Source organism: Somniosus microcephalus, chromosome 6 (assembly GCF_052327205.1).
Source record: "Somniosus microcephalus isolate GS21.2 chromosome 6, FLI_Smic_1.0, whole genome shotgun sequence".
Lineage (NCBI taxonomy): Eukaryota > Metazoa > Chordata > Chondrichthyes > Squaliformes > Somniosidae > Somniosus > Somniosus microcephalus.
The window spans coordinates 208,344,056-208,362,368 of NC_140992.1; the positions used below are offsets into that span (position 1 = coordinate 208,344,056).

At 45.0% G+C, this 18,313-nt stretch overlaps 1 protein-coding gene across 2 annotated transcripts in view; it reads left to right on the forward strand.

Moving 5' to 3' along the window:
* The window catches only part of ranbp10 (RAN binding protein 10), a 218,887-nt gene that overhangs the window by 191,144 nt on the left and 9,430 nt on the right, over positions 1–18,313 (forward strand). For both annotated transcript variants that reach the window (XM_085991316.1, XM_085991317.1), the window contains exons 12-13: positions 9,645–9,790; positions 17,822–17,933. In XM_085991316.1, coding sequence (XP_085847442.1) covers positions 9,645–9,790; positions 17,822–17,933 — 258 coding nt within the window. The remainder of the gene's footprint in view (positions 1–9,644; positions 9,791–17,821; positions 17,934–18,313) is intronic.

Here is an 18,313-nt window from a genome sequence, read left to right on the forward strand (position 1 = left end):
TTCAACACACTGAAATTAGCCCTCCTCTAGTTCAGTATTTTTGCACTTGATTGTTTTGTCCTTTTCCCTCTGCTTAAAAAATCCACCCTTGACCCCTCTGTCCTTGCAAACTACCGTCCCATCTCCAACCTCCCTTTCCTTTCCAAAAACCTTGAACGTGTTGTCGCCACCCAAATCCGTGCCCATCGTTCCTGCAACTCCCATGTTTGAATCTATTCAATCAGGCTTCTGCCACTGCCACGGTACTGAAACGGCCCTTATCAAAGTCACAAATAACACCCTATGTGACTGTGACCATGGTAAACTATCCTTCCTCATCCTTCTTGACCTGTCTGCAGCCTTTAACACAGTTTGACACCATCCTCCTCCAACGCCTCTCCTCTGTCATTCAGCTGGGAGGGACTGCCATCACCTGGCTCCATTCTTATCTATCCAGTCGTAGCCAGAGAATCACTTGCAATAACTTCTCTTGCAGCTCCCGCACCATTACTTCCTTGGCCACCTCCTATTTCTCATCTACATGCTACCTCTCTGCGACATCATCCATAAACACAATGTCAGGTTTCACATGTATGCTGATAACACCCAGCTTTACATCACCACCACCTCTCTTGAGTCCTCCACAGTCTCTGATTTGTCACCCTGCTTGTCCGATATCCAGTCGTGGATGAGCAGAAATTTCCTCCAACTAAATATTGGGAAGATTGAAGCCATTGGGGTTGATTTTCAGTGTGCCGTGAGGCGGGCTTTCAGGCGTGCGGGGGGCTAAAATCCCGAATTCAGGGGTCCCGACACCATCCCGCCCAAAACTCGCCTCCATGTAAGTTTCAAAGGAGGTGGATACCCGCCCCGCACTGGGACCGGCCGACCCGAGGCGGGAAGGGATTAGTGCCAATTAACTGCCTGTTAACAGGTAGTTAACGGGCAGTTCTTAGCCTAATCCCTATTTTGAAGGTTGTCGTGTGGGATTCCCGATGGCTCCAAACCACGCCAAGTTAGAGGAGTCGAGCCGTCGGGTTGAAGGACTTGGAGGGGTCGAGATGTCGGTGTTCAGGTGAGTGATATGTGCATGAGTGCAAAGGCAAGTGTGTTTGGTGTGTCTAAAGTGTGTAAAGAAGTTTAAATTACCTGTACTTACTTTTACAGCCTTCCTTCCTGTAGGCTTCGGGAGTCCATCATTCAGCCGGCACAGAAAGCAGAATGGCTGTGAACTGTCAAAAGTGACAGCCTGCAGCTTTCATTGCCGGCGAGATTTCTAACTGAGTCTGTGTAGAAGGACTCAGGTTAGAAGTAAGACTGTCAGTGTCTGACAGCTTCAAACAGCTGTGAAACACTGATATTTCATCTGTCAAAACGTCTTGACAGATGAAATTTCAGTCTGTAACGTCACCTGTTGCCGGGTGGCCCTTAATTGGCCTGCTGAGCCCGCTGGGCGGACTCAACAAAGTCAATCAAGTGAAAATCGCGTGGATTGGCCGCATCTCAATGGAGGCGGGACTACAACCCGAAAGTTGTAGTCCCGCCTCCTTCCCGACTTCTGAATGAAAATCCAGCCCATTGTCTTCGATCCCTGCCACAAACTCTATTCTCTAGCCACCAACTCTATTCCTCTCCCTGGCAATTTTCTGAGGCTGAACCAGACCATTTGCAACCTTGGTGGGATGAGCTTCCGCCACATATCCGCTCCACCAAGACTGGTCTATTTCCACCTCCATAACATTGCCCGACTCCACCCCTGCCTCAGCTCATCTGCTGCTGAAACCCTCGTCTATGCCTTTGTTGCCTCTAGACTTGACTATTCCAATGCTCTCCTGGCTAGCCTTCCATCTCCCACCCTACATAAACTTGAGCTCATCCGCTGCTGCCTGCATCCTAATTCGCACCAAGCCCCGTTCACCCATCACCCCTTTGCTCACTGACCTATATTGGCTCCCAGTCCGGCAACGCCTCAATTTAAAAATTCTCATCCTTGTTTTCATATCCCTCCATGGCCTCGCCCCTCCCTATTTCTGTAGCCTCCTCGAGCCCTACAAGCCTTCGAGATCTCTGTGCTCCTCTAATTCTGGCCACTTGTGCATCCCCGATTTTTAATCGCTTCATCATTGGCAGCTATGCCTTCAGCTGCCCAGGCCTTGAGCACTGGAATTCCCTCCCTAAACCTCTTCGCCTCCACTTGTCTTTCCTTCTTTAATGCGCTTCTTAAGAGAGGAAAGCGAAGGAGAGAGGAAAGCGAAGGAGAGAGGAAAGCGATTGGAAAGCCAAAGATAGATTTTGATGAAGTAGTTGACTCAGAGACTAGGGTCCTCAATTTAAATAAAGGAAACTACGATGGTCTGAGGAGCGAGTTGGGTAAGATGGATTGGGGAATGTCACTCAAAGGGTTGACGGTGGATAGGCAATGGCAAACATTCAAAGACCGAATGGATGAACTACAGAATTTGTTCATCCCAGTTTGGCATAAAAATAAAACAAAAAAGGTGACTCAACCGTGGCTAACAAGGGAAATTAGGGATAGCATAAGATCCAAGGAGCGGACATATAAATTGGCCAGAAAAAGCAATAATCCTGAAGATTGGGAGCCGTTTAGGATTCAACAAAGGAGGACAAAGGGATTAATTAAGAAAGGGAAAATAGATTATGAGAGTAAGCTTGCAGGGAACATAAAAACTGACTGTAAAAGCTTTTATAGATATGTGAAGAGAAAAAGATTGGTGAAGTCAAGCGTAGGTCCCTTGCAGTCAGAATCAGGGGAATTTATAATGGGGAACAAAGTAATGGTAGACCAACTAAATACATATTTTGGTTCTGTCTTCACAAAGGAGGACACAAATAACCTCCCAGAGATGCTGGGGAACATAGGGTCTGATGAAAGGGTGGAACTGAAAGAAATCAGTATTTGTAGGGAAATGGTGTTAGGAAAATTGATGGGACTGAAGGCCGATAAATCCCCAGGGCCTGATAATCTACATCCTAGGGTACTTAAGGAAGTGGCCCTAGAAATAGTAGATGCATTGCTTGTCATCTTCCAGAACTCGATAGACTCTGGAACAGTACCCATGGATTGGAGGGTAGCTAATGTTACCCCACTATTCAAAAAAGGTGGTAGAGAAAAAGCGGGGAATTATAGACCGGTAAGCCTGACATCGGTAGTGGGGAAAATGCTAGAGTCCATTATAAAAGATGTAATAGCAGAGCACTTGGAAAGCAGTGACCGGATCGGACAAAGTCAACATGGATTTACAAAAGGTAAATCATGCTTGACTAATCTACTGGAATTTTTTGAGGATGTAACTGGTAAAATAGATAAGGGAGAATCAGTGGATGTGGTGTATTTGGACTTTCAGAAGGCTTTTGATAAGGTCCCGCATAAGAGATTAGCGTGCAAAATTAAGGCACATGGGATTGGGGGCAAGGTACTGACTTGGATAGAGAACTGGTTGGCAGACAGAAAGCAAAGAGTTGGAATAAACGGGTCATTTTCCGAGTGGCAGGCAGTGACTAATGGGGTACCGCAAGGATCGGTCCTAGGACCCCAGCTGTTCACAATATATATTAATGATCTGGACGAGGGAATTGGATGTAATATCTCCAAATTTGCAGACGACACAAAGCTGGGTGGGAGGGTATGCTGTGAGGAGGATGCCTTGAAACTCCAGTACGATTTGGACAGGTTGGGTGATTGGGCAGAAACATGGCAAATGCACTATAATGTGGATAAATGTGAGGTTATCCACTTTGGTGGCAAAAACAGAAAGGCAGATTATTTTTTGAATGGCAATAGGTTGGGAGAAGGGGAAGTGCAAAGAGACCTGGGTGTCCTTGTGCACCAGTCGCTGAAGGTAAGCATGCAGGTGCAGCAGGCGGTTAAGAAGGCAAATGGTATGTTGGCCTTCGTAGCAAGAGGGTTCGAGTACAGGAACAAGGATGTCTTGCAGCAGTTGTACAGGGCCTTGGTGAGACCTCACCTTGAGTATTGTGTGCAGTTTTGGTCACCTTATCTGAGGAAGGACGTTCTTGCCATGGAAGGAGTGCAGCGAAGATTCACCAGGCTGATACCTGGGATGGCAGGAATGACGTATGAGGAGAGATTGTGTCGATTGGGCTCATACTCACTGGAGTTTAGAAGATTGAGAGGGGATCTCATCGAAACCTATAAAATTCTGTCAGGCCTGGACAGACTAGATGCAGGAAGGATATTTCTGATGGCCGGGGAGTCCAGAACCAGGGGTTATAGTAAGGATAAGGGGTAAGCCATTTAGGACTGAAATGAGGAGGGATTTCTTCACCCAGAGAGTGGTGAACCTGTGGAATTCTCTGCCACAGAGGGCGGTGGAGGCCAGTTCATTAAATATATTCAAGAAGGAGTTGGATATATTTCTTAAGGCTAAAGGGATCAAGGGATATGGGGAGAAGGCAGGGACAGGGTACTGAATTTGGATGATCCGCCATAATCTCATTGAATGGCGGAGCAGGCTTGAAGGGCCGAATGGCCTACTCCTGCTCCTATCTTCTATGTTTCAATGATTAAAATGAATACTAACTAAAATTTTCTTTTGGCTTCCACTCAATTACTTGTCTAATTTGGAGAAATGTTTTGTAATTTTTTTTTAATTCCCTTGAAGAGAATTCTAGTTACCAACTGGTTGGGGTGGTGTGTGTGTGTGGTGCGTGGGGGGGTTGATGATAAATGGTTCATTCTCGGGTTGGCAATCAGTGACTAGTGGTGTTCCACAGGGGTCAGTGCTGGGACCCCAACTCTTTACAATCTATATTAACGATTTGGAGGAAGGGACCTGGTGCAACATATCCAAGTTTGCCGACGATCCAAAGATGGGAGGGAAAGCAGTGAGTGAGGAGGACATAAAAAACCTGCAAAAGGACATAGACAGGCTAAGTGAGTGGGCAGAAATTTGGCAGATGGAATATAATGTTGGAAAGTGTGAGGTTATGCACTTTGGCAGAAAAAATCAAAGAGCAAGTTATTATCTAAATGGAGAGAAACTGCAAAGTGCTACAGTACAAAGGGATCTGGGGGTCCTGGTGCATGAAACACAGAAGGTTAGTATGCAGGTACAGCAGGTGATCAGGAAGGCCAATGGAATCTTGGCTTTTATTGCAAGGGGGATGGAGTATAAAAGCAGGTAAGTCTTGCTTCAGTTATACAGGGTACTGGTGAGGCCACCCCTGGAATACTGCGTACAGTTTTGGTTTCCATATTGTAAGAAAAGATATACTTGCTCTCGAGGCAGTTCAGAGAAGGTTCACTCGGTTGATTCCAGAGATGAGGGGGTTGACGTATGAGGAAAGGTTGAGTAGGTTGGGCCTCTACTCATTGGAATTCAGAAGAATGAGAGGCGATCTTATCGAAACATATAAGATTGTGAGGGGGCTTGATCGGGTGGATGCGGGGAGGATGTTTCCACTGATGGGTGAGACTAGAACTAGGGGGCATAATCTTAGAATAAGGGGCTGCCCTTTCAAAACTGAGATGAGGAGAAACTTCTTCACTCAGAGGGTAGTAAATCTATGGAATTTGCTACCTCGGAGAGCTGTGGAAGCTGCGACATTAAATAAATTTAAAACGGAGATAGACAGTTTCCTAGCTGATAAGGGAATTAGGGGTTACGGGGAGCGGGCAGGGAAGTGGACGTGAGTTTAGGTTCGGATCAGCCATGATCCTATTGAATGGCGGAGCAGGCCCGAGGGGCCGTATGGCCTACTCCTGCTCCTACTTATGTTTTTAAAACCTTCCTCCTTGTTCAAGCTTTTGGTCATCTGTCCTAATATCTCCTTATGTGGCGTGGTGTCAAATTTTGTTTGATAACGCTCCTGTGAAGCATCTTGGGACATTTAACTGCATTAATACCGCTACATAAATGCAAGTTATTGTTGTTTCCATAACTATTCTAAACCTGATGGTATTATGATCATTGTTCCCCAAATGCTCCCCCACTGAAACATGCTCCACGTGCCCCACTTCAGTTCCCAGAACTAAATCCAGCACTGATTCCTTTCTCATTGGGCTGGAAACACACTGATCAAGTAAGTTCTCTTGTGCACATTTCAGGAATTCCTCCCTCTCTTTTTCCCTTTACACTGTTACTATCCCAGTCTATATGTAGGATAATTGAATTCCTCCATTATCACTACTCTATAGTTCTTGCATCTTTCTGTAATTTGCCTGCATATTTGCTCCTCTATCTCCTTCCCAATATTTGGTGGCCTTTCATATACACCCAGTAGTATAATAGCTCCTTTATTGTTCCTTAATTCCAATCAAATAGACTCTGTCTTTGACCCCTCAACTAGAGCATCCCTTTCCAGTGCTATCATAGTTTTTTTGATCAATACTGCCACCACCCCCGCCCCCTCCTTTTTTCCTTCCCTATCTTTCCTGCATGCCTTGTAGCCAGGAATATTAAGTTCCCAATCCTCCCCTTCTTTGATCCTGGTCTCTGTTATTGCTTCATTGTGGCATGTGGCGACGTGCCTGCAGCTCACCAACCTTATTTACCACGCTATATGCACTTGCGCATGTGCACTCCAAACCCATGTCTCGCATTTACCTCCTGTCTGATCCCAAGAGCTCACCTTCCCCCCCCCCCCCCCCCCTATCCACCTGCTGAGAAAGAATACCAAGTTTGGCCGGGAGAAGGCCAGCTGGACCCGCCCACTCGTAGGAAAATCTAGGACTGGTGGAGGGAAGGGTTGCTCACCGCAACCCCTATTACTGAGGAGGAACTCCAGAACTAGTGGAAGGGTATCTCACTGTCGCTTCCCCCGTCCCTTCGCTCCTCTCCCTGTCCTGTCCGTTTTCCCCCCTTGCCCCACCCTCCCCCATCTGGGTTCAGTTACCTCCCCTGTCCTTAAATTTTGCAAGACCTGAATACTACACTTGGTCTTGATGTCACAGGAGATTGACTAGTATTATAATAAAAAAACATGGGCCTATAGTATGATTTTAAAATGGAGACTGAATTATATCTGCATGCCCCTGTCCAATTAACCCCTGTGTTCTAACCCCGCTTCACTTGAAGACTACTACACTTGGTCTTTCCCATGTGCAGTGCCACAGGAGATGAATTCATTTTTGTTTATATATAAAATAAAAATAAACATAACATTGATCACAGTAAATGAAAGAACACTCTCTTGCCTATCTTTGAGTCATAGAGTCATAGAGTTTTACAGCACAGAAAGAGGCCCTTCGGCCCATCGTGTCTGCGCCGCCCATCCCTCCCTGTCCAGTCTAATCCCATTTTCCAGCATTTGGTCCATAGCCTTGTATGCAATGGCATTTCAAGTGCTCATCCAAATGCTTCTTGAATGTTGTGAGGGTTCCTGCCTCTACCACCCTTTCAGGCAGTGAGTTCCAGCTTCCAACCACCCTCTGGGTGAAAAAGTTCCTCCTCAAATCCCCCCTAAATCTCCTGCCCCTTACCCTGAATCTGTGCCCCCTTGTTATTGACCCCCCTACTAAGGGGAAAAGTTCCTCTTTATCTACCCTATCTATGCCCCTCATCATTTTGTACACCTCAATCAGGTCCCCCCTCAGCCTCCTTTGCTCCAAGGAAAACAACCCCAGCCTGTTGAGTCTTTCTTCATAGCTGAGGCGCTCCATCCCAGGTAACATCCTGGTGAATCTTCTCTTTGTGTTACTGTTTCTCTACATCACCCTCTTTTTTGCTTCTCTGTGACTTTCTGTTCTTTTCATCTCTGTCATCTTCTATGGGTTTTTTTCTGCTTTTGATTTGGGTGGATGGTGCTCCCTCTTCCCCTTTTGGCCTTATTTGTCTGTATTCCGACCCTTGCCTTCCTCAAAAATTCCTGCCCCCCTGCCTAATCATGCAATTTTCGCTCAACCTTAACTCCCTGTGCCCTCAATCCCACTCTCTCTGAAATCCAAATATACCCCTTTAATCTCTCCAGCTTCCTCTATTCTCCTCTGAATTGCACCACCTTCACCATGCACTGCGGCATCCCCACAAACATATATAATTTTATCCAATCCCTGCTCGATTACATTACCTTCACTCATCTGCCCCTGAATCCCACCCATCCCCCATTAATTCTAACTATTCCTCCTCAAGCCCACTATTTTCCCTAATGCTCCTTCAATTGTATCATGCTTCATCAGCAATGCTGTTCCCTTATCTAGTTGTCTATTAATCATCATTGCACCCTGAGGTTATTCCTTCTCCCATGCCGCCTCCACCTATTAATATCAAGTCCTGTCCTTATGATGCCCACCAGTGTCAGCCAAAAGTCTTTGAAAGTGCAGGGTGGGCCCAAGCCGCATTTTCTGACTTTTTTTCCTCTTTCTCTTTCAGTAGTATTTAAGTTTCCCTCCTATATGCGCTGGGTTGCTGCCAAATTTTCAACACTTTCAGCAGCCTCCACCCACACCTGAACCCTAGTCAGTTACTGCAGCCTGTATCCAAATCTTCACTGCTTTCAATGGCAGTTAAGTTTTCAAAATGCAGCCTATGAGCATTTACAATTTTTGCTGACTCAATCATAACCACTCATAATACTTTTAGCATTAAAAATCTGCCCTTCAAAAGGTGTGAGTATTGAATTTAAATTGTAAAACATTTTCAATATTCCCTCTGGCCTGCAGCTCGTACTGTGCCTTTCTATCCCTGTCACTCACCCCGGCTGCTTTAGGCAATTCACCTGCCAGAATTTTACATTGAGCCTTCAGCCCTCGAGCCAGATAATATTTTGCTTACAGCTGTGCGCTATATTTTAAATATATATTCCTCCCTCCTGGCTCCACTCGCCTTGTCAAAAATTTTTTTTTTGCCTCTCTTCTCAACTCCCAACCCACCAAAATACTTTTTAGATGCTTTTTTAAGCACTGCTCACCTTCCAGACAACAGCACCACTGAAATTTTTATATGCCTCCCTTCCTGCACTTCCCACCAGAAAATATGGCATGTTCCCTAGATACCTCACCAGCCATCAGAAAATGCAGTCTGAGGCTCTTGCCAGCTCTCTTACCCAGCCTGACTGGTGTGCACAGCCACAGCGGGAAAATATTACCTACATCCTTCAGCAGCTCCCTTCACCATCACCACCACCTCTCACCAGAAATAGCAAAACAAAACAAGAAAGAGAAATAACCATAAATGAAGAGAAAGGGAATGAAAATAGAAGGCAAAACAGAGAGACAACAGAAGAGGAGAGAAAAAGAAGCAGGACGGAGAAAGACCAGCAGAAGAGTAGAGGTAGAAGCACGAAAAAGACAACCGCATGCACCAATAATAGATTATATCCTCCAATTTACCATGACAAATGCCACAAGAGGTCCACTAGTACTAAAAGTCTTGCATATTGAATGCATTTCCTGTAAGTACTGCTGTCACATTTCAGCTATCCTCTGGCACCATGAGCAATACAACAAAGTGTGTGTAGTGTGTATAACCGGACTGTTAACTTGGCATTCATTTTTTTTTAAATTGAACTCTACGGTGTCAAAACTACAAATATTTTGCCACTGATCTTTTGGCTAAAATGCAGCAGTTAACTTACAGGAAGTCCCCATTGTTTGGAAAATCCTAAATTTAGTTTGTGTCATTATTGTGATGAGTCTTTGTCAGATTTTTGATATTCTTTTGTATAAATTAATTCTCCCATTACAGAGGACAGCTGCCCTCAGCGCCAGCTCTGCGGAGGTAACCAAGCAGCAACAGAGCGCATGATCCAGTTTGGACGGGAGTTGCAAGCCTTGAGTGAACAACTTTGCCGAGAATATGGAAAAAATGCCACGCACAAAAAAATGTTGCAGGTATTGCATATAATACTATTTGTTTTAAAAGTTCCAGCAAAGAGGATTGACTGACTGGTGGCCCCATTGCCAGCCCTCTGGCTGTTCCACTTTATAATCAGCTTCCAAAAGGTGCAGATTTTCCAAAGCCACATCTAGGAAGAAGCAACACAAAATATTCCACTTCACTGACTGCACCATATGAAATCCTTTACACTCCACATCCTTTACTAGACAACATCAGATGGTTCAAAAATATAGTTAGATTGCCAGTTTGTACCAGCTGTGTTAGAATAACCAGCACAATTCTCCATCTGGCTGGCCTAGTGAGAAGTGATTAATTTGAGGGCCAATTGTGGCTGGGATTGAAACTTATTCTTGATTAGAAATCGTGCTTGATCAACCGCTAGTGCTATTTGTCACCTGTCATGTTTTGACTATTTTACCACAAAGAATTTGAAAGAGAGTTGCATTTAAAAAAAAAAAAAAAAAAAAAAATTTAAACTGTATTCACACAAGTCTTTAAAAAAATTAAAAAAAACCCTGTGACATAGGTGGTTAAAATGCTAATAAGCTAGGCATTAAAGATATTTTATAAGAACAGAACAATTAGGAGCAGGAGTAGGCCATACGGGCATTCGAGCCTGCTCCGCCATTCAATAAGATCATGGCGGATCTTCGACCTCGACTCCACTTTCCCGCCCGATCTCCCTATCCCTTGATTTCCCCTAGAATCCAAAAATCTATCTATCTCAGCATTGAATATATTCAACAATTCAGCATCCACAGCCCTTTGGGGTAGAGAATTCCAAAGATTCACAACCCTCTCAGTGAAGAAATTCCTTCTCATCTCAGTCTTAAATGGCTGACCCCTTATTCTGAGACTATGCCCCCTAGTTCTAGACACTCCAGCCAGGGGAAATAACCTCTCAGCATCTACCCTGTCAATCCCCCTCAGAATCTTATATGTTTCAATGAGATCACTTCTCATTCTTCTAAACTCCAGAGAGTATAGGCCCAATCTACTCAAAATTTCCTCATAGAACAACCCTCTCATCCCAGGGATCAATCTAATGAACCTTTGTTGAACCACCTGTAAGGCAAGTATGTCCTTCCTCAGATAAAGAGACCAAAACTGTTCACAGTACTCCAGGTGTGGTCTCATCAAAGCCCTGTACAATTGTAGCAAGACTTCCTTACTCTTGTACTCCAACCCCCTTGCAATAAAGACCAACATGCCATTTGCCTTCCGAATTGCTTGCTGTACTTGCATGCTAACTTTCTGTGTTTCTTGTATGAGGACACCTAAATCTCTCTCTACACCAACATTTAATAGTTTCTCACCATTTAAAAAATATTCTGTTTTTCTATTCTTCCTACCAAAGTGAATAACATCACATTTCCCCAAATTAGACTCCAATGCCACCTTATTGTCCACTCATTGTCGATATCTCTTTGTGTCCTCCTCACAGTTTACTTTCCCACTGAGCTTTGTATCGTCAGCAAACTTGGATACATTGCACTCGGTCCCTTCATCTAAGTCATTAATATAGATTGTAACTAGCTGAGGCCCCAGCACTGATCCTTGCAGCACCCCGCTAGTTACAGCCTGCCAACTTGAAAATGACCCATTTATCCCTACTTTCTGTTTTCTGTCCATTAACCAATCCTCTCTTCATGCTAATATATTACCCCCAACCCCATGAGCCCTTATCTTGTGTAACATTGTTTTCAGTCTTTGGGAAAATTAAGCATTTTGTTAGCTTGTCTCTAATTGATAAACACCTTGCACCCATGGTGTTGAGAGGTTGCTGGTCCCGGGCACTAGGCAGGGATTGTCTGGCCTAGGCCCTTCCTTCTGGTTGTGAATGGTGGGAGATAAAAATAGGGACAAAAGACTCACTGACAATCAAGTTTATTAAACAGCTGAGCTGCAATGGCAAGCTATTGTCAGACTTGGAAGATTAGAATACAGGACGACAGTTATTTTGTTTAAATCAAGCAAGACAAGTCACTAATGTGGGTAAGTGTAACATGTTCATTATTTTGTATTCTTGCATGAAGACAAGTTGCACTGATGAACTAAATGAGCCTAATCATAACTATTGCTTTGTATATTCACTTTCTGTAAAATAAAGCAGCTTAACTATTTGTACTCTCCACGGATGCTGCCTGGCCTGCTGAGTATTTCCAGCATTTTCTGTTGTTAACTATTTGTATCTTGGCCTTGTATTTTAAGGCTGTGCTTCCACATGCACCTCTCCAATCTTTTCAAAGGCAGATCGAGAAAAAATTTGGTAAGACAAGGCCAGATATGAATCATTAAGCTACTTTATTTCACAGCAAGGAACATACAGAGCAATTGTTAAGATCGGACTTAGCTTGGTTCAATCAGTACAAATTGTCTTCACGTAATACTAAACATTAGAATACTATGCTTCCCCACATTAGTGAATCATCTTGCTTGACTTAAACAAAATAACTTCTAATTACCTTCTTGCATTCTAACCTCCTGAGTCTGGCGAAAGCTTGTCCTCACAGCTTTCTTTTTAAAACTTGATCATCAGGGAGTCTTTCTGGCCCTATTTTTTTAATCACTCTTTCAATGAGGAGGGCCTATGCCAGACCACCCTTTCAAACACAATGGGTGTGAGGTGTTTAGTAATTGTTGAGGCAGACTAACTGTTGTATCCGTGTGTTAATGGAGACACGGAATGCAGGAGTTGGTTTAACAGGTGTTTACTGAACAAAGTCTGGAGGTGAACTAAAAGATACAAGACACTATACAGGCTTATATACCCGAGTGGTCACTACCGGTATTACAGTACACAGGGGCTCTTAAAGGTACATACACTACAATTCCTCCCCTTTTAGATAATTAGTACATAACATTTTAAGTAATCATTAATTAACATGTTTACAAGAACAATAATCTACACATTTGCTGCAGTTAATCAATTATAAGTCAGTCTCTCTGGAGGCTTCCTGACTCGGTCCGGATAACGCCTCGGTGGTGTAGTAGTTTTCGGCGGTGTAGTAGGTTCTTTTGGCAAGGTCGATTCGGCTTGAATGCCAGTGTCGGGTTCATCTGGTTCCAGTATCACCGGATCGGAGGTAGATACTATGGGTGTCTCTGCTTCATCATTAGGCGTATAGCGTTGTGGTGTAGGTTGTCCCTTTTCGGATGACTCTATGATCTGGTCAGCATGGCGCCTTATTATGCTTTCTCCAATGTCCACGGTATACATCAGCGGTCCCAGTCGTGTGCAAATAGTTCCAGGCTGCCATTTCTCGGTACGGTAGTCCCGGGCCAAAACTTGTTGACCTATCTGGAAGGTTCTAGTTGGCCTTTCATTCATGCCTTGAAATTGCCGGTTCTCTACGTCCCTTCTGATGTTTGGCTTGATCAAATCCAGCCGGCATCTTAGTCTTCTATTGAAAAACATCATGGCGGGAGTTTGGTTTGTAACCACATGTGTTGCATTCCTGTACGCAAACAAGAAGTTATCTACCTTATGTTGTAGATTTATGTCTTCATTACCCATGGCCTTTATGGCCTTCTTGAAGGTCTGGACAAACCTTTCAGCTAATCCATTGGTGGCGGGATGGTATGGGGCGGACGTGTAGTGCTTAACCCCATTGTTTTTTAAGAACTTCCTGAATTCAACGGACACAAATTGCGGTCCATTATCAGAACAGATCTGTTCAGGCAGCCCATTCCTGGCAAATATGGTCCTTAATACTGTGATGGTTTTTTCCGTGGTGGTGGAGGACATCTTTATTACCTCCGGCCACTTGGAGTGTGCATCAACCGCGATTAAGTCCATTGAGTCCATAAATGGACCAGCAAAGTTGATGTGTACCCTTTGCCATGGAGATGAGGGCCACTCCCATGGATGTAGAGGGGCTTGTGGTGGGGCATTTTGGACCTTCTGGCATCCTAGACAGCTCTTGGTCATTTCTTCGATGTCTCCATCGATACCTGGCCACCACACAAACGCTCTGGCTAGGTTCTTCATTTTCACTCCACCCAGATGCCCCTCGTGAAGCTCCTTTAGCACTTTATCCTGGAGTTTGGGTGGAATCACCACTCTGGATCCACACGTCAAGGTTCCTCGGCACACTGACAGCTGTTCTCTTCTTTGCGAGAATGCTGGCAACAGTGGTTCACCATGTGCTGGCCATCCCTTCACCGTTAAATCGTAGACTCGTGAGAGAGTCGGGTCATTTCTCGTTTCCTTTTCAATAGTAGAATTTGTTACTGGTAGACATTCCACTATGGTTGAGTGGAACATCTCCACTGGGTCCACTGTAGGTGCCTCTTCTACCGTTGCCAACGGTAGGCGCGATAAACCGTCAGCATTCCCATGCTGTTTTGATCCTTTGTATTCTATGTCATATTGGTGTGCCCCTAGGAAAAGGGACCACCTCTGTAGCCTTTGCGCTGTCATAATGGGAACGCCCTTTTTAGGGTTGAATATGGAGACGAGGGGTTGATGGTCAGTCAACAAGGTAAATTTTTGTCCGTGTAGGTAATGGTTGAATTTCTTCACTCCCCATACCAGGCTGAGTGCTTCCCTGTCGATCTGGGCATAGTTACGCTCAGCTGAGTTCAATGAGCGTGACGCAAAAGCTATCGGCCGCTCCAAGCCATCAGGGAATCTATGCGATAATACCGCTCCTACGCCGTAAGGGGATGCATCGCACGCCAGTCTGATTGGCAGTGATGGGTTGTAATGAGCCAACACTTCCTTGGACTTGATCAAGCCTTTGCATTTATGGAAGGCACGTTTACAGTCTTCGCTCCATTTCCAAATTACTCCCGTTTGTAGCAGTGCGTTAAGAGGGTGCAGAACAGTTGACAAGTTCGGTAAAAATTTATGATAGTAATTTATCAATCCCAGGAACGACCTTAATTGTGAGACATTTTCAGGTGCTGGGGCTTTTATGACCGCTTCAATTTTTTCAGGTGACTTATGCAACCCTTCTTTGTTAATTATATGGCCACAATATGATATTTGTTTCTGGAAAAATTCACACTTGGGGCGATTTGCTCGTAGGCCCCGTTCTCTCAGCCTAGTGAGCACCTGCTCCAAATTGGCAAGGTGCTCGTTGTCGTTTTCTCCTATTACAAGGATGTCGTCTAGGTAGCATTGAGTCCCCGGAATCCCTTGCAGGACTTGCTCCATAGCTCTTTGCCAGATAGCTGGAGCTGATGCTACTCCGAAAACCAGTCGATTGTACTGGTACAGGCCTTTGTGTGTGTTTATCGTGAGATACTTTTTAGAGGCCTCCTCAACCTCCATCTGTAGATATGCCTGTGCCAAGTCAATTTTGGTGAAACGTTTCCCTCCAGATAGTGAGGCGAAAATATCTTCTATCTTCGGAAGAGGATACTGTACCGTGTGAAGGACCGGGTTTACAGTCACCTTGAAGTCCCCACAGATGCGAATTTTTCTCTGTTCTTCGGATTTATCATTATTCAACGTTTTCTTCATGACCGGGACGATGGGTGTTGCCCACTCGCTCCAATCTACCTTGGATAACACGCCTGCCTTTTCCAAATTCTCCAGCTCTGCCTCGACTGCTGGACGAATTGCGTATGGCACCGGCCTTGCCTTAAAAAACTTGGGAATTGCCGCATCTTCCACTTTTATTGAGGCGGTGACGCCTTTCAAGGTTCCTAGTTCCTGTTGAAACACTTCTTTGGCGTTGGCCAAGATGTCTTTTAATCGTTCAGGTATGACGTCATCATCATTTTTTTTCTTACTGGTCACCGTCAGTGCCTGAATGGAGTGCCAGTCTAAACGTATCTTCCTGATCCATTCACGTCCCAACAGCGGTGGACCACCATCTTGCAGAACGTATAAATACAACTTCTGTATTTCTTTGCCGTTGTATACAACAGGCACCCTTATTTTCCCCCTGGGGTATACTTTCTGCCCCGTATATGTCTTCAAGATAATGGATGTGTCTTTCAAAAGTATATGCGGAAATAGCCGCTCGTAATCCCGTCGACTTATGACGGTCAGAGCTGATCCTGTATCTAGCTCCATTTTAACTGGGGACCCCGCTATCATGAGGGTAACCCAAATGGTCTGGTAATCTTCTTTGGCAATTACATTATGTAATTTGAGACAGCTTAGTCTCTTGTTTCCGGAGTCGCTATCGCTCTTCTGGTCTTCGGAGCTACTGTCTGTCATCATTTGTACCTTTCTGTACTTTTCCTTATTGATTTTTTTTCTGTCAGTGGATTTTTTGTTTCCAGATCGGCATACACGTGCAATGTGTCCCATCTTTCCGCATTGCCTGCATGCTTTGTCCTTGAACCAGCAGTCCCTCTGGTCATGGGTGGATCTGCCGCAGCGATAACATCTCTCGAAACCCCGTGTCATTTCATGGGTGCCGAAGTCCTGTGGCTTTTGCTGTATCTCTGCAGCTCCTCTTGCTGCTGCTTCGTATGATACAGCCACACTGAAAGCCTTGTCCAGTGTCAAATCTTTCTCAGAAAGTAGCCGTTTCTGTGTTCCTTCACTTAGGAGACTGCAGACGAATTTGTCTCGTAGAGAATCTGCCAGTCCTGCCCCGAATTGGCAGTGCTTTGACAGCTTTCTTAATTCGGTGAGGTAATCAGCGTTACTTTCATTCTTGTGCTGATTCCTCCTGAAGAATTTGAATCGTTCCGCTATCAGCAGCGGTGTTGGGTTTAAGTGCTCCTGTAGGGTATCGACAATCTCCTTAAAATTCTTGTCTATCGGTTTGGCTGGAGTGATTAAGTTTCGTAACAGCCCGTATGTCCTTGCGCCCATCAGATTTAGAAGTACCGATGCCTTTTTATCATTCTCTACTTCATTCGCTGTGCAATATACCTCCACTCTTTCCACATATGTGGTCCAATCCTCTATATCACTATCGAAAGCAGTAATATTGCCAGTCTTAGGCATCCTGAAAATCAAAAATGGCACCTCCCGCGCTTTCCTTTCTTCCCTGCCGAGAAAAAATGGCGCCTCCCGCGCTTTCCCGCCGCTGCTGACAACGCTGTTCTCCGCGGTTTTTATTTACGCAGATATTTTTAATAGTTGGAGACTCGTTCCCGCCGGACTCTCTGGGACTTTTCCCTCCCTCTGCTTGGTCCGAACGCCGACCTGCTTTGCAGCGCCGGCCGTCTCCCGAGTGCTCCACCCTCCGTCTCTGTTTGCCTCCGCCTTCCGACTCGCTGCTCGGCCCCGCTGCAGAGCCACCCGATCGAGCCCCAGCCCGCCGCCCAGGAAGGATTAGTGCAGTACCTGCCACCAGCCCGGCTAGCTGGTGAAACCACAGTTTTTTTTTTCCTTCGACCTTCGTCTGAGGAATCGATCTCCTTGAGGTGCTGCCGAATTGCAGGTAAGTCCGTTTCCAATTCGTCGCCACTGTTGTATCCATGTGTTAATGGAGACACGGAATGCAGGAGTTGGTTTAACAGGTGTTTACTGAACAAAGTCTGGAGGTGAACTAAAAGATACAAGACACTATACAGGCTTATATAGCCCGAGTGGTCACTACCGGTATTACAGTACACAGGGGCTCTTATAAAGGTACATACACTAGACTAACAAATTGTCTTTTTTAAACTTCTGAATACACATTGCTTTGAAACCCCAACATTTAAATGCAACTCTTTTCCAAATCCTTTCTGGACAAACAAATATCAACATTTTTGTTTTTTAATCCAATTGGATCTTGTGATGTGCTTACGCATCAGAAGGTTGTGTCACAGAGAGATGGGGAAAGAGCACTGTTCACTCCACTGACGACTTGATCTTTGCCACACTGCTATGAGGAGCTGTCAATAAAAGGCCAGAACCCTCCTTACATGCTGCTGTTGAGCACCCTCTAGCTGAAGAACAGCATTGGCAGTGGCCTGAGAGCACGTCATCTATTGTTTAGGATGAAGGAGATACCTACATTTGGGAGAGTACAAGTTACGAAAATGAAATGGGGAGCAGGGAAATCTGGTGTGGTGATAAAGTTTTTTTTAATCGCTGCTGTGACACTGTTTTTTATCTTCTCCAGGATGCATTTAGCCTGCTAGCGTACTCTGATCCTTGGAGCTGTCCAGTTGGGCAGCAGCTTGACCCTATCCAGAGGGAACCTATCTGTGCTGCCCTTAATAGTGCTATTTTAGGTAAGCAGCAAAAAAAAGAGCAAGGGTCTGTTGAGCAGCTTTGAGTCCTTTTGAATAGTGATTGGGGTAGAAAATGATACTAAGATGGGAGGGAAAGTAGTGAGTGAGGAGGACATAAAAAACCTGCAAGGGGACATCGACAGGCTAAGTAAGTGGGCAGAGATTTGGCAGATGGAATACAATACTGGAAAGTGTGAGGTTATGCACTTTGGCAGGAAAAATCGTAGAGCAAGTTATTATCTTAATGGCAAGAAACTGGAAAGTACTGAAGTACAAAGGGATCTGGGGGTCCTGGTGCACGAAACTCAAAAGGTTAGTATGCAGGTGCAGCAAGTGATTAAGAAGGCCAATGGAATGTTGGCTTTCATTGCTAGGGGGAT